Below are 24,944 nucleotides of genomic sequence, written 5' to 3' on the forward strand. Positions count from 1 at the left end.
TCACAATAGTTTCCAGGGGGAACCGCGTGGAGGTCGACCAGGTAGGGTATATTGATAGTAATGGGGACTAACCTCCCCATTATTAACAATCCCTTCCCCCCCCCCCCTTCGGCGCAATATTGGCACATTTTTTTGAATAAAATTAGGTCCCGAGTTCAATCTTTCACCAATATAGGAAACGAACTATTCTTAGCTCGGGTTTGGGTGTTTTAAGTTAGACCCAGTGAAAGTTTGTATGATATAATTACAAAAAAAGTCAAAATTAAGATTGACAGCAAATATATGATGAAATAGTTATGTAGGGATTTTTTTTTTTTTTTGATGGGTGAAAATGGTATGGTAACCCCGCCTGCGCTAACAGGATACGCTGGCGGAGCACCAGTGAAGGGTGATAGATGAGAATGAAAACAGGCCAGTTAGCCCATCATGATGAATTCATCAGGAATTAACCATGATAGTTTCCAGGGAGAACCGCGAGGAGGTCGACCTGGTTGGGTATATTGCTAGCAATGGGATTCTCAGCCTCCATTACTAACAATCCCTTTCTCCCCAGTTATGTAGGGATTTGACATACCGTCTAACATTTCGTTAATATAATGTATATATATATATATATATATATATATATACATAGCGTACTGTAATTGCCAAGATACCTACATAACGCATGATTTTTTTAACCAATCTACTTACACAATATAAGGAAATTGAAAACTATACACAAAATACTAAAAATAGTTTAATTATTCCAAAACTTACAAAATAACCTTCTACATATTTATAAAATAATTAATATGAACTATTTTTAAATTTTATCCTCGAAATACCGTTATATAACAAGAGGTAGCGTAAATGTATCTAGGGATATAATCTGTAGATACATTTACGCTACCTTTTGCAAATGAAAGAACAAGTGGCTTAATGTTTCTGTTTCGTTCTGTATCGTATATGTGGTAGATAACATAGATTCGTTTCCTATTTATCCACAGGTTCGGATTACTTATTAAACTGATCAAATTTACGAATAAAATTATTAATTAGTAATTAAATAAGATGTAAATCTTGTCTGATGGTGTATGCAGAACCGGGGAACATGTCTTGTTCACTTTTCAGGAAGTTTTCTATAGCTCGTTCTCTTACATCCTCCCAAGCATATAGGTCCCTGTAGATAGGTCGTATATAATTCATTACACCTTCTTGATTGATGAATTCGAACACATCGTTCAATTTCGTCATGTCTCGGCTTTTGATGCACAATCTCAACCACCTGCGGCAATAAATTAGTTTAAAAGATTTAGTATATATATATATTATATATCTCGGCTATAATTTCAGTGAAGTAACGTCGCAGGCAATGGAGCCGATTCCGTAGCTCTCTAAAGATACTTCTAAAATTAAAATTTCAATTTAATAACTGAGCAGAATCTTTATTATTAAGATCAATATGAACAATAATTTTAAACATATAGAAAATAATTTCATGTAATAAATATTTTGCTGTAATATCAAATTCAATTTTTGAATTTAGAGATCCCGTTAAGATAATTAAGTAAATTACAGCTTTACCTGTAAGCTATTTCCGCATTTTTGCTATCACTGACTTTATACTCTTCCCCAAGAACTCGCAATTTTTCAACCGGAAGCGGAGATTGTCTAATCAATTGTTGCAACAGGTAAATGAACTGGTGGGGAGTAAATTTCTTCACGTCATTGTAGTTGAGGGTCGTGTTAGCGTCGTTGATGGTTGAAAGAAGTTCTGTCACCTCTTTCGTCATAGAAGTATCATAACTGTAATATAACAAGTTTCGGATTATTGTATCAGCCGTTACCTGTCCACTGCTGAACATGGTCTTCCTCGTAAGGGGATTTTGCCAGTAGTTGCCACGCTTGGCAGGCGGGTTGGCAACAGTTTGATTTTTGGTGATATTTTAAGAGGGACGCTGCTGCCTATCCTTCCACCATAAGCTCTCTTATTCGCCTCTTACGACATCCACGGGAAAGGAAAGGGTGGCCTATTCTATGTCGGGGCCTACACGGCTAATCGAAATTTCGGATGGCACGTAATTAAATTACTTACTTAATTATTAGTTTTATTACTAGAGGAAGTAAAGAAGACTATGCAGAGTAATATAAGTGGATACCTGGACCGATCGGAGGTTTTGACTTGTTATGAACATTATTTATCAGTTTTTATGGTTAGATGAAAAGTGTATTGTAATACACTTTTCATGTATGTATACAAGAGACAATCTTCGTGTAAAAGGATTGGCATATAAGTATAAATAAAAATATATATTGTTTGATATACTATACCTATTTCGCTCGGGCTCTGGCGATAAGAAAATAGAATCCAACATATTTATTACACTTACTTAGGTATTACAGGTGGCATGCCACTGCCGTACAGCCATGCTTCCCAATCAACGCTCTTCAGTTTTTCATTATCTTTGAAGTATTCGAGCAAATACGCTTTAAACTGATTTGTGTCTATTGACTGCTTTTGAAACTTCTTTATATATGAACGAAGAAAATCATCAAATAACGCTGCAATAAACAATTTAATTTTGTGATTTTATTCTAATATACAATATATCTTTTAATTTTATTAGATTTATTTTTTATTCAAATTTTATAACTCACCGGGCCTTCCTAGTAAGTCTTCCAGATAGCGCAGGAACAGTGAGCCTTTCTCATAAGGAACTTGAGAAAATGAATCGTCTGGGTGTACGCCATTCAAATCGGGTACGAGTCGTGTTAAGGGATTTGTAACACCAAGATGATCCTTTATCTGGAAAAAACATACATTTTTCTTCTTTATGTATTTGAAATATATCATAGAAATGGCTATTAAAACAGGTAATGAATATTGCAGTAAAAGGTTTCTAATTTATATTACGAGATAGCCACATACTTGAAGGTACTATCCTAAATCTATAGGCATCTCTTTTCTTTTTCACTTGTCCCCAGTGCCAAATTGATGAAAGACGAAAACAAAAGGTTGCGTTGAAAAAGGTCTGCTATTATAATGATATATCTGATCTAGCAAAACCTATTCAAAGATATCCTAAGAAATCTTTTACCATTACCAATATAAATGTGTTAGGTTTCTTAAATATTTGAGCAAACTTACAGTTTCAGTCAGGTCTTGCAAACCTAACAGACTATGGAAATCTCTACTTCTTTTAGCCTCTTCAGCATCCGTTATTAATGAAGCGCTGACTTTCCTCTCAAGAAATACGGTAAAGCCTTCATTCAGCCAGAAATGCTCGAAGTTTTTATTCGTTACGAGATTACCCGTCCAGCTGTGCATGATCTCATGAATAATATTGTGTAACATGCTCTTGTCACCTGCCTGAGGGAGAGAGTAAGTATTTTAATTACTGTAGCTAAGTAAAGAATATTTAAGTACTTCTTAACTAATCAGTCAGCTTCAATTATTAAAAGAGCAACTATAATAACGTGGTAAACTTTGAATGTTTTACTTATTTTGGTTATGGAACCTTACACCGAAGACGAAGTCAAAGCTTTCGACTATATCATCATCGTAATCATATCAGCCGTTAACTTTCCACTGCTGCATATACGACTCTCCCTAATAGGGGGGGGGGGGGAGGGTTGGCAGTAGTGATAGTGTCTCCATACAAATGCTTTGAGAAAAGCGGGTCAACTTTTTTATACAATTTTGCGTGATTAATAGTTATGAGTGATTCCTTTATAACTTCTATATTTATCTTGTCTTACAAATTTTGCACCTTTTTAATGCGCAACAACTCATTTTATTTATTAAATAATTACACATAGATACATTGTGTGCGTAAATACATAGAACATTAATAAAAAAAAAGAACGAGTCAGCTAATTTGACAAGTAGCTGACAAAAAGTTGACCTGTTTTTGAAGCTCAATGCTCTATCATTATAATCTAAGCTTCTGGTATTATTTTTTTTAATGGATGATAATGGAGTGGTATTTCCGCCTGCGTTATCGGTATACGCTGGCGGGGCACCAGTGAGAGATGATATCACCTAACATTCCTCACTGGTCACCCGCCAGAATAGGAAGGCGGGTCTGTTAGCCTATCGTGATGAATACACATGGATTTCAGTACAATGGTTTCCAGGGAGTACCACAGGGAGGTCGACCTGACAGAGTATATTGCTAGTAATAAAACCGCATTAGTAACAATCCCTTTCCCCCAAGCTTCTGGTATTAGGTACCCACAATTTTTGCGAAAGTTTCCCTTTCCATTAATTTGTATTTTAAAATTTGTTATATAAGTTTAAATGATTTAAACATTATACAATACAGATATATATCTAAATTAATAAACTTACCACAACAGAGTGCGGGAAAAAAGTAAGACGAACGTTTTCCATACCCGTGTGAGGGAAAGAGGGCGGCAACACTAGCATATCGTACTGGCTCCACTCATATTTGCCGCATAATTTCTCTGCAGCTTCGAGGTATTTCTCTACTTCTGCGAATTCTTGTGCACTACGTTCGATATCTTCTTTTTCAGACCATACTTGTGATCTATAAATTAAATACATTAAACATTCCTGAAATACATAAAAAATCCTGTGAACTTATAATTTATTTAATTTGAAATTAAAATCGCTATGTCACAGGAACAGCGTATTGTCGGCACGAGTTACCTTGAAAGCAATATTATACTCAAATTTAACATAATGCATTTAACAGTTAAGGTGTTTAAGCGTAATGAACAAACAAACAAACTCATTTTCACATTTAGTAATAATAATAAAACATTCTTCATTGAATTCCAGAAATCAACAGTAGTAGACATATGCTGTCTAGCTAGGAAATTTTAAAATAGTCCTACTGCTAATATTCCCACTGAATAAAATAAAACATGAGAACATGTGTACATACATACACACACATAAGCACACGCACACGCACACGCACGCGCACGGCACGCGCACTCGAACACGCACATGCACTCGCACACGCACACGCATACACACACATAAGTACAGCTTTTAATAATATAAATAAACAACTATTTTCCACTATGTATATATTATGGTTAGGATGTAAGTGAAAGTAACTCTAAATTACCTCGGTCCAACAGTCCTATACTCCAACACGCCAACAGCCAAGGCCAGTAAGTATGCGGGTATCGGAACGGGCTGCTGGAAACTGGTCTTGTTGTTTTTGGCCTCACCTCGGAGCGCGCTCATGAGTACCGTGAACTCTTTGGGCGCTCTCACCTCCGCATCGTACGTGAACTTCACCGCTGGGGTGTCTTGGCACGGCAGGATTGATCGCGCGTGGATCGGCTGTATAGTACCATAAGAGACTGCTTTAGCGATAATCACTTATCATTGTACCAAGTAACGCACCAACTGCTCTCTGTTATTTTTCGCAGCGTCCTCTATCTCTCTTAGCCCTTTATTGTTCATTGCTGAACATAGGGCGTGGATCGGCTATCATTTTTGTGGAGTACCAAAACTGATTATTATACTGAATGAGTGTGGTTGTGAAATTCAAAGACGTTACCGTTTGGTTATTTCAATTGGTGCAATTTTTTTTGTTAATCTCACCTGAGCCTGGCTGTAGAGATAAGGATGAATTTTCCCTGATGTTTGGCTTGGTTTCAGCCATTGAAGCCCAGACGCCGACGGGGATGTCACATATTTAATTTTTATTTTTAATCTGGAAAAAAATAGTAATTACCTATACTTTACTATTACTCATCGTACGGCTCACCATCGACAGGGAGTTTGCCCTCATATCTTACAGCCTAAATGGTCGCGTACAACGCGGTTTCAGAGATGTTTTCTCCCACGAACACTCAGGTTATGGAATGAGCTTCCTGTCAAGGTTTTCCCAAGAGACTACAGCATGGGATTCTTCAAAAGGGGGGTAAAGAGGTTTCTTTAGAGTCGGCAACGCGCGCGTAATACCTTGGATATTGCAGACATTCATAGGCTATAGTAACCGCTTACCATCAGGTCGGCTGTATACTTGTTTGTCACCTCAGTGGTATAAAAAAATACTTATTTAGTTAATCAATTTTATATATATACACACGCAACCTTTGCATTCATCTTTACATCTACATATACAAAATTAAGAAATTATAATACTCAAATAACTCCTGATATTGAAATGAGAATATATTTATACTTATAACTTTTTTCCCCAAGATGTTTTAAGATCCGATTAGGGTAATTTAGCACAGTAATCCAGTATAAGAAATGGAAAACCTATTATATAATAAAACACCATCTCAAGTCGGCTGGTTAACTAATGGAGAGAGATTTGTACCTAACATTAGATAAAAAAATTTCCACGACTCATTTTAATTAGTTTAAATAATTTGTTAATAGTAAAAAAATGTACTTTTTTATATTAGTAAAGACAAAATACTTAAAAAGCATTAAAAGCTTACTTATCACCGGTAGTGACTGGTTTAGGTAGAGTGATAGTTAACTTAGATCCAAATTTAGGCACTTCATCATCTATTTTGTGCTGTAATGGCGTACCATCCTCCAAATCTATCTTCTCTATAGTCAAATTTTTCACATCTAATATCTGAAAATATTATTATTATTATATTTACTGAAAATGTATTGTAAAATATTCTTGCTCGTTCGTTATTACTAAATGGTCTCGTCCATTGTCGCTTTGTTGCTATGTTTTTTAATTACTGAATTAAATTATAATACACTATTACAAGAGAAGAATATTTGATTGCACACACATCTTTTTGAAATATAACTTTCATATGACGATTCAAAAAAGGAATAGCATCACGCTGGATAGATTATGAACCTTAAAATGGCTAACATATTGACGGCCTACCTTAACAAAAACGGTAACTATAATCTATAAACATAGTAACACCATGGACTTCATAAAATATACTGTAATGCGTACTCCTCATACGTATATACATATTTCAATCTTCAAGCCGAAATACAGCCTGGGGAAGGTACTTAGGTAAATGTATTTTGTACAAAGGTTATTCAATTTATAAATAAACATGACTGAAATCGAACATGAAGACAGTAAAACGACTATCGAAATAGGCTAAATAATAAGTATTCATACCAATAAAAAATAAAATGTTTGTTTATGTCACGAAATAAACTAAAAAAATCTTTGGCGACAAAAGATACCGGTTAAGATAATCCTGTTAGTCGCAGGCACAGGTAGGTTTGCTTTAAGATTCCATTTTCCTTCTATTTTGCATTTGTAGATACCTACTAAAACTAAAAGGAAAAAGACGAGATTATTATTATCGAGATAAAACAAGTTTATAAACAAGTCCCAAGAGCGAAGTTTCCATAAAATTATAGTGATAATAAATTACAGGCTGGCCCTATCTTAACTCGAGGATACATAGGATGTTAGGACCAAAAGTAACTATATTGACTCCATCCAAAATTTAAATGAATATTAGGAACATTTTTAAGAATTTCTAAAGAAAAGCTATTGTCAAATCCCGAATTATTCTTAGTATTATTATATTATATGTACATATGTAATCCTAGTAGCTGAATAACCAAATTCAAAGTGTCTACTCCATAGGATCAAATGCTATCCTGCAGTAGATACAGGGTCGGCCTTAGCCGACTGCAGCCTCTGGGCAAAATATGTCGATAATTTAACGACTTACCAATTCTCCAGTATCTTGCAATATCTCAAAATCAAGAACAGCTGCCCCATCCAATACTTTTCTATCGAAATCTACATTCCAAACCAGTGACACATGTTTCATAACAGCCAAATCTATAACAAGTATATAGTAAGTGCTTAACGAAGATAACACTAATCCACAAGATTCCCCTTTTTAGCCTATTGATATTTTGATTTATCATGAAAGTCTGGTATGAATGGGAATCCTAGATATGTATGTACAATGTATTCTTAATACATGATACTTGTATCATGATATACTTTTATAATGAACGCTTATACAGGTAAATTTAGAAAGATATTCAAAATCAAAGGTAAAATATTACTGAGTCGCGCTCCGAGAAATTGTAAAATAGCACAAGTTTTTATGTATATTGCGCATGTATATACTACGAGTATATACATGCGCGAGTAATTGCCAACATACACAGACTATAGGGGCGGGGCACATAAATGAGGATGAAGTCGGATCAGTTAGCCCGACGTGGTGATTTCACTAAGAATTAACTACGACCAGTTTTTTCAGTTTTCTGTGGAGACCGCGTGTAGGTTGATCTGACGGGGTATTATGGTAGCAATGAGGACCAGAATTGTCTGGTACCCACCCTACGACGTGAGCGGAGCTTTCAGCTATGAGCAAAGTCATGTCTGAGAGTACATATTACACAGGCTTTTTTTGGGGCCAAGCCCACACTGAGAAATAATATTAAATACGTCAATAGCTCTCTGTCTATAGCCATCCAAACTTTGAGTTATGAGCATATTTTATAATATAATACTAAGGTCTTTACCACACTTACCAGGCTTTGAAAAGGAGGATGGATCCAAAGGACTCAAGGCCCCAGAACTTCTTACTTGCGCAATATATAATAAAGTTAAAAAACATGACAATGTAAGAAAGTCACATTTATTCACATTCATTATTTCTACTTTATTGAAAATTCACTCAGCGTGGCAGAACGTAGTAGGTATCTTAAATTTTTTTGGAAACAATTTATATGTTTTTATACAATAATAATATACGAGTTATTACACGTATTAGAGATGACTGAAAAATAAGTATAATGGTGTGAAGATATGTGAAAGTTTTATTTAATTATAACTAAATTTGTTTATTATTTATTAATTAAAAATTATCTCGATATAAATAAAAGGACTTACAATTTATTTATTTTAACTATAAATATTTTTATTTATTTGTATAAATATAGTTAATACTGTTTAAATATAGTTATTAATTTATTTTGTATATATTTTAGTTTAAGGTATATTTATTAAACACGACTCATACGTAAGTCCTTTATCAAAATGCGACTTCGTCTGAACGATGTTGTTTTGTTACGAATCCAAGTGCACTTAGACCGGTTCATCAAAGATCAGGTAATAAAGAAGTATCTACAGATATGTAGCTGTGTGTAATGTATACCTACTTAGTCTGCAGCTATAAACTGTAAAGGTCATCCTTTACGATACATATATCTTATGAAGATTTATGAGTTTGATCTCAATTGAATTAGTACTAGCAGCCCGCCCCACCAAAAAAAAACTTATAAAAGAGACACAATCCCACCATACTTCGTTTTGTTATATCTTAAACGGACTTCATTTTGTGACATCATATTTGAATAAATTAATACAAAATAACATCAAACTATACGCATATACCTTCCTCTTGAATCATTCTATCTACTGATAAAAACGGCATTAAAATTTATTGCGTATAATGCATATGTATAATTTAAAAAATGTAAGCGTACAGATAGCGGGAAACGACTTTGTTTTATATTATGTAGAGCTTTAAGGTTGATCTTGCAATACAATGAATGTCTTTTTGTGGTTATATATAGTTTATAGAAAGCGTTTCTCCAAGTGCGGGTTCAAATCCTAGTGCCCATTTCAAAATTCAGAATCATAAAAATATAGGAAGTAGGTGCAATGGGTATCCAGTAATATAGTTGGACGGGGGGAGGACGGAACACAGCTTGTTAGTAATGAGCTCAAACAACCCTATTGCTAGCTATATACCCTATCAGATCGACCTCCACGCGGTTCCCTCTGGAAATTATTGTGGATAATTCTTGTCGAATTCTTCACGATAGGCCGACTGACCTACCTTCATCCTCACCTATTATCTATCACTGGTGCCCAAAGTATACCGATAGCGTAGGCGTAGTTGTAATAGTATCTCCGCCTTCACCATCAATATTCTCTGGCAGGGTGCCAAAGAGGATTCATTCAGAATTTACTTCGGTGGTTTCGAGATCCGTTTGAAGATTGACCCAATAGCGCAAATTGCTAGCAATGGGGCTCCTAGTTTTCGTTACGATCAATCTTATCCTCCCTCTTGTTAGATATAGTCATAAGCATAATATCTGGTCCAGCAAATAATATAAGTAGATAATGATATAAATTTTAAATAACAAAATATTAGTGTTAATTTAAAAAAAAAATCAGTCGTTTGTTATGTTATAGTGAATACATGGAATAAAAAAATATGAATATAAAGCTCAACATGCCCTCAATTTGTCCAGCATTATAAATTTCGATGTGTTAGAATGAAATCTGTCAACGTTACTCAGATAAATTTTATTTGTTATTGGCGTTTTCTATCAGTAGAGAATTAAATAGAAATTTAAATTAAAAATACGTTGAGGGCGGGACCTTCACATGCATACAGAATATTTAATATATTGTAAAAATGTTTATGTCTTGTTTGGAAAAAAAACAATTAAATATAGCCGCTTATAAAACAAATAAGACGGAGTAATTCTGTCTCCGTCCTACAAGCTATGATAGACGGCGAGATAATTAAAAGTGATCGTTTACGTAGTTAAACCATAGTATAACTTGATAAGAGTAAGGTATTCAAATTTATTTGACATCTAACTCCTTGACATTGACATTACATTGACAGAAAATTAGAGAAAAAACACTCCATCTCTTGCCGTCTCTCTTTGCTAAACTTTGCTTTGCTTGCAAATTGTAATTTTCTATTTGAATTTGGTCTATTAATTGTTTAATTTATATAATCATTACCCGAAAATTTGAAATGAAAAACTTTAAGATACAGTAATTCTTTATTAATCGGACAAATTTCGGCGAATTGTATCTGTAATGCGTATTGTTTGAGTCAATAGGTCATCGAGTCGTGTTTCGGCATATACTGAATTTTGTTCCGGAGCTTTTACAACAAAAATGTAGAATGTGCGATTTCTAAAAAGCAAATTTTATTAGTTTTCAAACCAAAAATTTTTTCTTTTTGTGTCATTCTATCCGAAGTGACAAACATGTTATCCAGATTCCATCATTATCATGGGTCCAATATTATTTTATTCGAAGATAACACGGTTGCGTTCAGAAAAGCAAGTTTTGCTCATGGGTTAACATTTAGTGAAAAACCTTTATTGCCAGGGGAAATTTTTCTAGTAGAGATTGAAAAAACGGAGCGTGGATGGAGTGGTCACATGCGTCTCGGATTAACACTGCTAGATCCACAGACAGCAGCTCTGGGTCAGAAAGGCCTACCGCAATATGCACTCCCTGATCTAGCGAATACTGGTATGTCTTGGATATTTCCTATTTCAAAGTCACAGAACAATGTACTCATTGAATTAGTGAACCAAGGAACGAGTGGGCGTCGAGAGAATGAACCGCGCGTTTCTGTGTTAGGAGATGGTCATAGTGTCAGGACACCAAGAGGGTACATTTCTAAGACTGTTCTGAGACCGCAGACAATAGCACAAAATGGAACTCCACAAGGGATTTTGCCTATGGATACTGGTAGTCGCATAGGTGTTATGTTTGTTCCATGCCCAAAAATAAACAAAGATGATGCTGATTTAGCTGAAATGCATTTCATTATTAATGGTGAAGACCAAGGACCTTGCACAAAGGCTATACCATATACAAGAGGACCATTGCATGCTGTTGTTGATGTGTATGGGACTACAAAACAAGTCAAAATTGTTCAACTGTATGGTGGTAAGTGCATTCATGTTATTAAAATTAAATAGCCCTTAATTTAAATTAAATGCCTATATCTCAACAAGAACTTCTGTCATGACATTTTTAACAAAACTAACTATATGAATTGGTTCAGGTCAAATAGATATGTAATAAACCAAAAATCTTGTCAAATAATTAAATTCCTAAAACATATTTTTATTGTATTTTTTGTATGTTTGTGATATTAACTGAGATCATTTAACTCAGTGTTTTTGATGACTGTATGTATATGTGTACCAGTACATAAGTACTGCTTGATTACTTACTAATCTACTACTTTAATATTTTTGATGATGCTGTTTATTTTGATTTTTTTCACATTTCATACCTAAGAATTGTTTTTTTTTTATACTACTATGGTGGTAAACAAGTATATGGCTCATCTGATGGTAAATGGAGTTACTGTGCAGCCTATGGACGCCTGCAACACCAGAGACATCATACATATGTTGCCGATTCTTAAGAAACTTTAATACACCCTGTTTGAAGAACTCTATCCTTTAGCCTGTAGGGAAAACCTCAACAGTTTAGACTGTAAAAAAGTAATTGATAGAAAGCCTATATGTGGAATGCTATTATTATATAATATTCTTATCATCATCAACCTTTAACTGTCCGCTATTGGACATAACCCTTCTCCATAAGGCGAGTTTTGCCAGTAGTTGCCACGCTTGGTAGGCAGATTGGCAACTGCTGTTAGGCTTTGAAGATGTTTTAAGAAGGATGCTGCTACCCATCCCTCTCCCTCCCTTATTTGCCTCTTACGACAACCATGGGAAAAGAAGAGATGGCTTATCCTATGTCGGGACCACACAGCAATATTCTTATAATTTCTTTTAATTTCAGTAAAAACACTACAAAATGTGTGCCGTGATGCAATACTCCAATATGTGAACAATGGTTCAGTGAAGTTATTGCCATTGCCCAAGTGTTTAAAAGACTTTTTGTTATCATAAACCAAGAGTTGCGAGCAATTTCACAAGGATCTCTTTTAATGCTAATGACATTATAGAGAGTGCTTCAGTGTCATTACAGATAGGAATGAACTTTGTATGAATTAAATCCAATAATGATTTTTATCATATTGTAATAATGTTAATGTGTTATTTACATTACTTTTCATTTGAACTATAACTATTTACATATAGTATGCATTTAAAAAAGGAAGTGTTTTCAGCACAGAAGAATAAATATATAATTGTCTAAATATACCAGTTACTACACCGAAATGAAAAATAAGGCAGAATGTTTGTTATTATTGGCTATAGGCAGTAGGTCCATATATTTATTAATTACAATGAAATACAGAATGAATTTCAGTGTTGACTATTTTATCATATTTCTACAGGCATAGGTAATTTAACTTTGCATAAGTAATTCCTTTGTCACTAAAATTATAATTTAGCTTTTAAATATTATATTAAGTATTGGATAAAGCTTATAAAGCTATTGTAAATTCGATAAAAAATGTACTGTATGTGTATAAAATTATTTTGTGACCATTTTTTTTTTATTATTGGAAAATTGGTGCTTCTAGTTGCCAAATAAAATTAAGACTATCTGAAGTAGTAGTGTTCTGTTATTACGAATTATTTAATTGTATTTTTTATTATACTTATATGTATTATATAAGATGTATTTCACTTTTTGTATCTTATTACAAAAATGAAAAATATAATTGATTTTCTGTGCATGTTATGTTACTCAATGCATTTATATTTTTTTATATCAATTATTATTAGTACTGTTTTTATTAATGTTAAAGACATATGCATCCTAGGTACAGCAAGTCTCTACTGTGACATGCTTACCATTAACATATACAAATTGTTGGTTTGTCACATTCATTGTCTAAAAAGTATTTTGTGGGTTGTTGTCTTTGTGCACTGGAAGTATAATAATGTATATATATAACTGTTTAGTGTAAGATGTTTTTAATTACTTGTTATTTACAAAAGCCATATTTGAAAGTAATGAAATGGAATTTGAATGTAGAACTTGGAATATTATTATAGGCTGAGCTATAATCCATTATTTTCATGCGAGACATACTACCAAGATGACAGTTTTATAGGTATGTCACAGTAATATCACAGTGTAAGGAACAACCAGTAGGTATATGATATTTAGATGTTATATAATACAGTATACATTATTCTGTCTTCAACATGTCTGTTGAACAACTAGTAGAATAGACTTCTTTACACTGTGGTAGTATTGATAATTCCTCTTCCCTATTCTGTTACTGATAATTCCAACTATATAAACCACATAAAAAATGTATTTGTAATTCACTGTTCATTTCAATTAATTTATTAAGATCTGAATATTTACAATTTACTAAATTTTCGTAATAATGGTCACTATAAATACGATAAGATGCAGGGTACCAGACTATGTTAGAAACAATATATATTAACAGTAATTAATTAGGCACCAGAATCTATTTTCTATACTTGATGTATCTAGTAAAGAGTCTTGCCATTTTTTTTAAATAATAGAGTAGGGTTGTTATTTTAATTGTTTATGTATGTTATTAGTTTTATCTATCTTGTTTTGAATTACTACAATAAAAATAAATGCCAAGATTGTTTACTACCTATGCCAAGTATAAAAAAAATGTATAATGAACTTTTTCAGTGTTGAAAACACTGTAGTTTTTATTATGAACTATTTAATTGATAAGAGCTTTAATAATATTAGAACGTCCGAGGTATCACATTTCGGACTCTTCGTAAAAAAAAGGCGTGATCCATCCAACTGATGATAAAATCACAAAAGAGTTTTTTTTTTTGACACAAACTCACAGAATAGTGCAATTCAATTAACGGCACACTTGAAATTCTTTACGTGATATGACAGCTCGTAAAAACAATTGTTTTTTTGTAACTAGTAGCATTCTACTGTTGCAATTTTTTATTTAATTTGTCATTGTTTCACTGCCGTCGAATTAGTTGCAAATCTAAATTAGCACGTCTCGAATCCAAATCCTACGCACAATGGTTCATTTATAAGGCTAAGTGGCAGAAATTGCTGGTCACATAAACCAGTACAGCACCAAAATTTTAAATTTGGAGAATGTTCCTTGATTTGAAAAATAAAAAAGAAAAAAACTAGTGTTTAACACCATATTTCTAGGGAGGAAAGGGATTGTTAGTAATGAGGTCTAATAGCCCCGTTGCTAGCAATTGACCCTCTCAGGTCGACCTCCACGCGGTTCCCCCTGGAAACCATCATGTTTAAATCTTGTCGAATTCATCATGGTGGGCCAACTGACCTGCATTAATTCTCACCTATCATCTTCCACTGGTGCCTCGTCGGTGTATGCCGATAGCACGGGCGGGGTTACCATTCCATTTTCATCTATTAAAAAAAAACACTATATTTCTAGAGACATTTATTCCATAGCCTGACAGCGACCATTTAGGTTCCAAGGTGTGAAATCTTTTTATCTGTCATCGTTTGTAATAATGTAAAATACGTCCAGCTTATTACTTAATCATTAAAATTATTCATCCTCAAAAATATTTATTTCAAACTAACAAAACGTTCCATTTGACAGTTTATTAAAAGGCATTGTTCATTGACAGATTAGGTCTTAGTTTTAATCAATTCGGATGACTGCAACATAACTCTTGTGTAAATATTTCTCTATTATTTCTTAATTATATGACTATTATTTGTGTAAGATTGTTGAAAATGAAGGGGTTTCTCGATAAAGGTATAACTCGAATCATGTTAATTATGTTCGTAACTCCTTTTCCAAAACGTTCATAGATTTGTTATGATGAGTCCACTTTTCTAGGCAAGTAACATACAACTAAGTTTAATTGAGTAGGCTTCTACTATAGTTTTGGAAAGATTCTTTTGTAGTTTTGTTGTGTAGTATATTCTACAAGATACTCAACAGTTATCTTTTCAAATCTGTATTAAAATTCATCATCAATCTGTTGATATCGCCGTACGCATGTGATAGAACGAGATAGCAAGGTCCCGTATCTTACTCAAGTGTGTGATTAAGGGGACTGACATGTTTCTCAAATGCTTTTATTGTATTAAACAGTTTTTCTGATCTCATATATGACCTAGATAGCCAACGACTCAATTTGTCAGGTCAAAGCGATTTTTCTATTAAATGCAGCTAAATCTACTTGAAATTGGGTTTGAATGTAAACCAGACATTTAATGATGATGTGGTATTAGTAGATGACGATGTACATATTTATAATTAATAAATTAAACAATTATTGCACAACATTTAATCCAATTACTTTAAGACACCGTTAAACTGCAGCAAGTGACTAGTTTACTCGATTTTGTGTATGAATAGATCTTTATTTATGTCGAATAAATTTATTTTGCCTATTAATGTTGTATTTTTTTTAAACAATATCTCTATTTATAACTGAAATTATTGTTTCAACAACTTAATAATATAATAACTACTCGTAAAACACTATATAGGTACCTATAATTAAACAAATTATAATATCAACTAAAAAATTACGGAATACAGTTGTAACTTAATATAAAAAAATAACCGAATTAATAATTTCCTTATTTTTATATCGGTTGAAAAAATACCACATAATGTAACAGAAATAGTATTAAATTATTACGACAATTAATTCAAAATGTTCAACATACTCAACATAATATTCTTGAGTAAATATTTATTTTTCGAGGTTCCTCGGCAAAGGAAACGTATATGGTATGATATTCCCTTTTTCCATATCGAACTCCTTGTAATCAATAAGATTCTCAGGTTCAACGTGTTCAGTCCAATAGTATTCGAACTTTGGATTCAATGCACCTTTCCAATGCTACGAAAGTTTTTTTTTATATTTTATTAGAAATAAAGAGAATTTATGTAAGATGATTGTTATGATTGGCAGTTTTACTCTGGTGGAAGTTTAAAACATGATGCGTTGCGTTAATAAGTACTCGGGTTCGATTCTTGACCGTATTTGCCAAAAAAAATCTTAGCTTAATTTTTTTATCCAAATAAGTAAGAATTAATTATAAATGCATTATAAAATAGCTAAAATAAAAAAAAAAGGTTTTATGTGAATTATTATTTTCGATTTCATCATTATCATCATAATGTTTGTAATGAATAAAACAACTCAACTGGTTTTAAATATCACACATCATTTTTAAGACAATTGAGACTATCCGTAATCCGTTACAAGGAAAATGAAGTAAATAGGTGTAATTATTTATTCAAGTACTGAATGTCAAATGAATTAAAGCGATATAACCTCTGAATTACCTTCATTACTAAGGTCAATAACTTCATTCTATTTAATCAACATTGAGCCATAGCTCATTTAGCCGTCAAGACACAAATGAGAAATAATATAATAAAAATCTCGTATTTTTTACACCCTTATTTTATTATAAACATCAGCCGTACCATTATGGACATGAGTATGTTTCTTTTGTTTTAAAAAAAAAGTACCAGTAGTCTTGTGTGTCGATATTAGGTAGGTACGAATATTATTTGAATATTTATTTATTCAAAAATCCATTAAATATCTTTATAAATAATGTGATATGTGTATAGATAAGTTTTTATTACAATTTTATTATAGACTAACTTGTTACCCGCTACTTAGTATGCGTGGATTTCAAAAGTCAGAAAACCAATGAAATAGTCTTATTTTAGATGTTGTATCAAAATGAAACCGATACCATATATGAAGTTAGATCTTCTGGAACACTAACACAACTGTAAAAACCGCACCCAATTTGGCGTAGTAGTTGTGAGATGCCAGAACAAACAAACAAACATATAGACACAATTTCAAAAAATTATTGTTTAGGTTTTTATTGGTCTCATTAGGTTTCATTTTTTTCTACTCTCGTCGCCACATTTTATAAATTAAAACCATTAGACATTAGATAGGTAATTCTTTAATAATACAATGACAATGCACGTCATAAAAACATACATGTAGAAGAGTAGCAAAACGTTTATAACAGATTGGGCCACCCCTTCCTTTCCCGTGGGTGTCGTAAGAGGTGCCTAAGGGAATTTAATGGTCGAGGGATGGGCAACAGCGCCTGTTTTAAAACATCACTAAAACCTAATTGCGGTTGTCAACCCGCCTGCCAAGTAACTACTGGCAAAAGCCCCTTATGGGGAGGCCTATATTTAGTAGTGAACAGTTAAATGCTGATGTAATTAGAATGGAGATGGAACTTACCAAGATGTAAGGAACTACTCTTCATCTTTCCTTCAGGTTTCACTTTATTATTAGCCATTGTTTTAAAGTTATATATAACATTTACTTTCTACGATGTAGTAGTTAAATTTAAAGTCGATTAGTCAAAAATTTGATCCAACTATATCGTAGCCTGATTTAGATTTTAGTAATTTTTGTCAAGAACTAGTAAATCATTCTATAAATGCCAAACATAGAAAGAGGTAGATAGGTATTTTTTTTATATATGTCATCAAACTTTTAGCATAAGTAGTCAACTTTTTTGATATTTAGGTATGCTTGTATTTTGGCAAATACCTTACGGCCTATCTGATGAAAAATAATATCCATCACCTGTAGACCTGAACAACACCATGGATATTTTAAAAATTACTATTATACTCATGGTGTCCTCCATATATTGTCATTTCTAAGAACTAAGATGTTATTCCATCGTATCCTGTGATTTCAAGATTTTTTTTTAATTCTATTAATACAATAAACGAAAAAGCTTGTAATGATGCACGAGTTGATGAATGTTTATTATTCTTTCACGCAAAATCTACTGAACCGATTCGAATGAAATTTGGTACACGGGTAGGTTATATCGTAACTCAGCACATAGGAATCCTATGTGCTGAGTTACGATAGGATGATCCTATGATAGGATACAATATGTACTGATTCACGCTGGCGGAGCCGAGTGATATAGCTATTTGTCTATAAATATGAACAGCACCTTGCAATTATGCCACCCCACGCGCTACCACTTCTGGTTCTCTAGACAAGCGGCAAGCGAATTCGTCGATGAAATCAACACACAGTAAGAAGTTATGCCTTTGTATTTTGTAATTTAACTGTCCTCTTCATAGAAATACGGTCACAAAGTAAAGCTCCTTAGCAGTACATTTACACAAGTTACGGTCGCGAAGCTTGTAAATTAACGTATGGAACATATTTCATACATTATGTATACATAAGGATAGGGGTACAGGCTATACTGTGTTATTCAAGTCTATAGACAGTGGTTACCATTATTCCATTGTTTGCCACCCTATGCTAGATTTTTTTTTTATACAACTTAGAATGGCAAACAAGCTGACGATCCACCTGATGGAAAGTGGTAACCGTCGCCTATAGACATGAGCAGTACCATGGACATAACAGAGTATACTGTTTCGCCCATGACACCCCCCATGCGTTGCCATTCCTGAGAACTCAGGTGTTATTCCTCTGTACCCAGTAAATTCACGCCATATGCCACTATTCAAGCCGAAACACAGCCATGCAAATTCAACTGCTTCACGGTTGAAACACGAATGGGACAGAGGTACCCAAGCAATTGACTTTTGTACAAAGTCTCCCTCGGAAAAAAGAAATTTATCCACATTAGAAAGTAACAGAACAAATAGATGATTGTGTAGTGTTTTATTTTCTATATATCTAACGTACTTATTTAAATAATAATTTGAAAAGTATAAAATATACGATTAATATAGAATAAGGAAAATCATTAAAAACAATTTGAATAAATAAATATGTACTTTATTGATTAAGTAGAAATTACATGGCCAGTAATAGTTATCACAGATATCAGATTCGTTACGTATAACCTATAAACTAGTTACTTGGAACTATCTAGTAATTTAACAATCAGGATAATAGTAAAGAAAACAATTGATACTTCTATATGACTATAGAAAGAAATTACTGATTGAATGTTTGTAATTGTATAAAATTTTATGTAGCTACCATTAATTGCAATGCCCGAACTGGGTTTTATGTTACCTATGTGACATGCAATAAATAAATAAAATGTAGCAATAAATATTTCAAAACTGTTGAAACCAAAAAATGGGATGTTACTCATGGAAGCCTCTACAAGAATTAGACATTTTCCCGACTGAAAATACAAAACTGCACAAATATCTACTTCTAAAACAGACTATGTGAGGCGAATGATATATACTATGTAATTGTACATACTTACATATTACAATAATTTTACATCTTTATTCATCTTGTGCATGTAGGTGTCGCTTATGTTTCGCCGTAAAAAAAGGTCCTGAACAGCTTGAATTAGTCAATTCTGTGCAAGCTGGGGGCAAATCGAATTTGCGGTCCCACTGCTATCATATAGGTCGACCACTTGGCAATCTCACCTGAAAGCTATCGTGAATGTGATGTACCTATTTATCACAATGAGCTGACCGGTATAACTTCATCCTAAAGTACCAACACTCAGTGGTACGCCATTCGCATAAATTAATATCGCAGAGGAAGTTACCATTCCATTTTCATTTCTTAAAAATCCGAAAACGCACTCGACCCTAAGTGGATTTTTATTAGTCTCGGAAACTAGTGCCCTTATCGCTAGGAATTTTGTTCTTTTAGGTCGACCTGCCTTATTTCTGTATATATTTAACTACTTATCTATTTATATATAAACCTCCGACAGAATTGGATAATCAGTCATCTATTATATATTATCTACAGGCAGAGTAATTACTCAGTTTCGTCATGGAAGGAATGCCTACTTGTTATAAAATGATAAATCTTCATTTTAGATATAATAGTTGTATTTTATATTTTCCTGTACCCTGTATTTAAATACATTCTTAGCTATAGATATTTAAGTATCCTTGGCTCAACCAATCGTTATGAAATTCGATATAAACATACTATATGGTATGGAATCCTCCATATATATACTGTTTATCCTGGTCAATTGAAATATTCTGGTTCAGTAGACGAAGTCGCGGGTAAAACCTAGTAAGTAGTAAAATAAGTAAATTTAATCAATTTAAAAAAGGGGGATTTTAATTCTCGTAATTATTACCTCGTAAGTTATTCTTATGAACCGATTTTAATGATTTTTATTAAATTTACTCGTAACGATTGGTTAAAATTTAACCACATTTATTAGACCGTGGATGGATATTAGGTAATCGATTAATACTTACTTACAAAGGTAGGTAGCTAGTTCTGATCAGGTCCATATTTTCAAAACACGGGACCGACCTTAGCTTACCTGATGACCCTGGACAATTTTTTGATGGTAACGATACAAAGGCCACTACTGATACAGCCAGTCTCGATGTCACATGTTTCTTGGCGCACACATTTTTCTTCTTGCTACCTAAATGAGCGGCTTCACTTCCTCCATACCTTTAATTCTCTTAATCTAAGGTCGTCTGGGAGCCTCCAGCTGAAGAAACCAGTACGTTTTAAGAGTTTTTACAACAAATCTACTACATACTATTACAAATTTACTGTGCAAGCTGTTCGACTAAGGAATAGTGTATCAACGTCTATACGAAGTATAATATCTACCTAGTTTCAAAACAAAAGTTGAGGATTTCTATCTGAGCAATTTGTCATATTTGTAATTTATGTCTTATTAATATTATGTATGCGTATTTATATGTGTATTAGTTTGTATGTATATGTGTATATATATATTTATAGATTCATTTAAGTATGTATTAGTAAGTTTAAAGTTTCGTGCCTCTGATAAAACTGTTTATAATTCCTCTTCTCTATCCAAATATCCAGAGGTTGCCTGGAAAGATCGCTCTTAGCGATAAGACCGCCAATTGTTTTCTCAGTGTAATCTTTTCTTGTAATTATTTGTATTTATAATAAGTTTATAAATAATAATAATAAGTTTATAATTATTTGATTATAAGTTTACTAATGTAATCTTTTGGAGGAAACGATAAAGAGTATCTATCTATTACTATTAATGTAATACCTACAATTTTGAAAATAAATACTTTAATTCACCAAGATTTGTACTAATAACACTGTTACCACACTATGATGTATAACACAAGCACACACTAAATACTGTTTAGGCATGTATTGAAGTCACATATCAAGCACTGGCAACAACTGAAGTCATAAAACAAGAACTGACTTGGAAATTAGGCAATTGTATCACTTCCAAACAAGTAATACACTTCTTTGGTGTCACAAATTTGAGCCACTGTTCATCATACACCGCACAAATCCACCAGGTTTAAAAAAACTACAACATAAAATGAAATATTCTATTAATAAATACACACTCACTACACATCACCTATCACTACATACACTTTTATAATCATAATGAAAAATACACACTTATGCAATTTTAATAAACAATAATTAATACTAGCAGAAACTAACCAATTGTATTATTTTCAATAACAATATGCTCCTAATGTTGATCATTAGAAACTGTGAGTAAATACAGCACTTGCACACACATTACTATAATGTGAGTACAGCACTTATTCACATCACTACACATTCACAATTACCATAATTACCTGAAGTATTCTGTAGACAATTAAAAAAAATTAAAGAAATTTATTTTAATTACATAATTGATAACAAATAGCAAATTATGCTGAACCACCTCGCACAACCACTATAACCAAATGATCCTCCTTTAGACTTTCTTCAGTCAAATTGTGACATGTCCGTTTTAATAGTTCAGTTGAAAACTCACATGGAGGGAATGAGTACAAAACTCCTGTGGCCTCCGTCTCTTTATTCAAGAGGGATATCACTCCAGCTGCTTCTTTCTGTTTCATATACGACACCAGATTCTTCATGGGTCTGGTTTGAATGGATGTATCCTCGTTTGTAATGGATGCCGTTGAGCCAGTCACTCCTAAGAATATTGCATGTGAACTCGATGTGGCTATGCGCTTCTGTACATCATCCAGTTTGGGCTGGTCAAGTCGCAGTCTTTGTGTAATTCTCAATTGATTTTTACCATTCTCATCTTTCATGAGACTGTCAATAATTTCCGAATCTCCATCTGTTAGATGGAATTTAGTTGGGAATATAGAATTTTTAAGTATTAGGGCTCCATTCCATACAGTTGTTGCTTTACGGACCACTTCTGGAAGTGTTCTGGCAGAAGCCAACATACCACCATTTCTCCTGGGTGAGCCATCAGAGTCACTGCCGGGTGATCGGCGACGAGATGATCGCGACCGAGACCGATCCACTCCAGGTTCTCTTGATCCAGATCTATGTACACGACTCCCATATTCACTGTCAACTGGAGGCCTTCTCCATTCTTCATCACGGTAATCAGAAGTTCCATGATACATACCCCTGTACATGCCACGTCCACGGCCTCTATGACCACCCCTACCCCTGTAACCTGCACTATAACTATACCCATCCTCCCATGTACCCTCATACCCTTCAACTGACTTGCCATTTTCACCTACAGGTGCATATTGCTTAGGTCTATGTGGTGCACCATTTCCTGCATCAGCAAAGTCAATACGAAGACGCCTATCAGGTCCACCAAGGGCAAATCCTCTCATTTCTTTTACAGCAGCTTGAGCAGCATCTATTGAATCATACAAAATGTATGCATGAGCTTCACCTTTTGTAAACTCTATTTTTTTAATAGCCCCAAATCTATCAAATTCCCTTTCTAATTGTTCCACTGATGTCCAATGCCCAAGGCCACCCACCCATACACGTGTAGTAGGTGTAGCCTTCCCATAACCTATCTTACATTGAAATTTACCAATGTATTGACCAGAAAGTTCCACCTTAGCCCGATGAGCCATGTCTAATGTTTGATACCGTACAAATGCAAATGCATTGCCTGTCCCTAGTGGTGGTCTTTTTATATCAATATCCTCAACAATACCATAGCGACTGAATATAGATCGAAGCTCCTCATCTGAAATGTAAATTTCTAAATTTCCAGCAAAAAGTGTGCGAGTAGCTAGTGGGTCATCCTCTGGCTGTACATGGTGTAAGTAGTTTGGGAATTTATCTTTTTTATTCTCCATTTTTTCAAAATGTGCATGATGGGGGCGAGGCATGTATGGGCGTGGCATATAATGTGGATATGGAGGATGATGCACAGGTGGTCTATGATGTATTGGGGGCCCATGATGGCCTGACATTGGATATTCATGCATTGGAGGTCGAAAATCCCTATGATGAGGTGGGATACTTGGAGGTATACCATATACTCTATCATCTGGAGGTGGTCGACGCCTATCTGAGACTGAAGACCAAGCATAAGAGTATTGGCGATCATAATCTGGAGGAGTAATACTGCGTGGTCTGCTTCGGTACTCTGACCTGACTGGTTCATAAACAGGGTCGACTATTGCTACTTTATCATACAAAATAATTCTTGGCTTTGCATGTTTAGCATCTCTAGCATCTTCAGCACTGCGAAAGCAAACATATGCAACACGTTCATCTAATTCATGTGAAATCTTGATATTGAAATCTCCAAATTTCTTATATTCTCTGTACAAAGTATCTTTGATTATTTCATCAGATGCCTTTGGGTGAAGAGCACTGACACAGAGAACCTTGTAATAGGAACGCAGAGACTCTTCCTTTTCTCTTATTGCACGTGAACGGACATAATCATCTCGGTGCGGTGATACGTACCTGCCTCTAGGGCTCGGCGAGCGGACTCTACGCCGCACTCGATCCGGAGTCACTCGCTCATCTGAGCTGTTGTCACACCTGCCTATGCTACTACGCGTACGCATACTATCCCTCGACAAACTTCTTTTCATGTTACGAATTTTCACAGTTATTCGGTCTCTATCTTTATCGCTATGCGATAATCCAATCATGAAAGCTCAGTACGATGAAGCACTATCTGAAATGCACAATATTATACGTCACTTTAATAATAATAATGTTCACAAATTTACTATTTATTCCTGAGATTTATTTTACCTAAACCCACAAATGTTTTAGTCTTACCACAAGTAATTACGGTCTCAATCACCTTTGATTCCCACTCAACACCTCCACCACACTACTAGAATGCATAAAGCAACAACAAAACAATTTGCCTATTTATTAATTTTGAGTTTTTAAAGATAAACTTAAATAAACTTAGAAAACATTATGAGAATAACAAATATAAACAAATGCAAAACAGAGATATGGATGAAATGAAATAAAAAATTGGAATAGAATGACATGACTCAAATACTGTAAATGAATGTTTCATGAATGACACATACTTGTCCATTCTTTGATTATGTCGTCAGGCCGTCAGACAGTTAGT

General features: G+C 33.8%; 3 protein-coding genes across 4 annotated transcripts; 1 reads left to right on the top strand and 2 right to left on the bottom strand.

The window, feature by feature from the left end:
• Positions 1–723: 723 nt before the first annotated feature.
• Positions 724–8,995, bottom strand: LOC113521756 (leukotriene A-4 hydrolase-like). The gene is made up of 12 exons (XM_026907409.3): positions 8,829–8,995; positions 8,468–8,715; positions 7,648–7,760; positions 6,418–6,560; positions 5,567–5,678; positions 5,082–5,302; positions 4,334–4,532; positions 3,131–3,352; positions 2,641–2,788; positions 2,373–2,544; positions 1,567–1,788; positions 724–1,267 (listed from the first exon to the last, which is right to left on the bottom strand). Exons 2-12 carry the CDS (start codon positions 8,586–8,588, stop codon positions 1,045–1,047), a joined length of 1,896 nt encoding a protein of 631 aa, XP_026763210.2. The 5' UTR covers positions 8,589–8,715; positions 8,829–8,995; the 3' UTR covers positions 724–1,044.
• A 1,595-nt stretch (positions 8,996–10,590) lies between these two features.
• Positions 10,591–15,929, top strand: LOC113521755 (neuralized-like protein 2). The gene is made up of 2 exons (XM_026907408.3): positions 10,591–11,648; positions 12,519–15,929. The coding sequence occupies exons 1-2, from the start codon at positions 10,955–10,957 to the stop codon at positions 12,626–12,628; spliced, it is 804 nt and encodes a 267-aa protein (XP_026763209.2). The 5' UTR covers positions 10,591–10,954; the 3' UTR covers positions 12,629–15,929.
• Positions 15,930–19,407: 3,478 nt separating this feature from the next.
• On the bottom strand, positions 19,408–24,873 carry LOC113521928 (RNA-binding protein spenito-like). Of its 2 annotated transcripts, XR_008253430.1 has the most exons (3): positions 24,635–24,873; positions 21,798–24,527; positions 19,408–20,047 (listed from the first exon to the last, which is right to left on the bottom strand). XR_008253430.1 is itself a non-coding variant. In XM_026907598.3 (2 exons), the coding sequence occupies exon 2, from the start codon at positions 24,499–24,501 to the stop codon at positions 22,270–22,272; it is 2,232 nt and encodes a 743-aa protein (XP_026763399.2). In that variant the 5' UTR covers positions 24,502–24,527; positions 24,660–24,873; the 3' UTR covers positions 21,917–22,269. The 2 variants fall into 2 exon arrangements, 1 of the variants encoding a protein (XP_026763399.2); XM_026907598.3 differs by lacking the exon at positions 19,408–20,047 and having other exon boundaries at positions 21,917–24,527; positions 24,660–24,873.
• Positions 24,874–24,944: the final 71 nt, after the last annotated feature.

The sequence above is a fragment of the Galleria mellonella genome, unplaced genomic scaffold, assembly GCF_026898425.1.
Source record: "Galleria mellonella isolate WM207_F2 unplaced genomic scaffold, CSIRO_AGI_GalMel_v1 utg63, whole genome shotgun sequence".
Taxonomy (NCBI): domain Eukaryota; kingdom Metazoa; phylum Arthropoda; class Insecta; order Lepidoptera; family Pyralidae; genus Galleria; species Galleria mellonella.

Coding starts and splice junctions, on each gene's coding strand:
- LOC113521928 (XM_026907598.3), bottom strand. CDS start 24,501: ATGATTGGATTATCGCATAGCGATAAAGATAGAGACCGAATAACTGTG.
- LOC113521756 (XM_026907409.3), bottom strand. CDS start 8,588: ATGAATGTGAATAAATGTGACTTTCTTACATTGTCATGTTTTTTAACT. Junction 6,561..7,647: donor TGCAAGATACTGGAGAATTG/GTAAGTCGTTAA, acceptor TAATATTTTCAG/ATATTAGATGTGAAAAATTT. Junction 5,679..6,417: donor CCAGTCACTACCGGTGATAA/GTAAGCTTTTAA, acceptor ATTTTTTTCCAG/ATTAAAAATAAAAATTAAAT.
- LOC113521755 (XM_026907408.3), top strand. CDS start 10,955: ATGTTATCCAGATTCCATCATTATCATGGGTCCAATATTATTTTATTC. Junction 11,649..12,518: donor AATTGTTCAACTGTATGGTG/GTAAGTGCATTC, acceptor TTTTAATTTCAG/TAAAAACACTACAAAATGTG.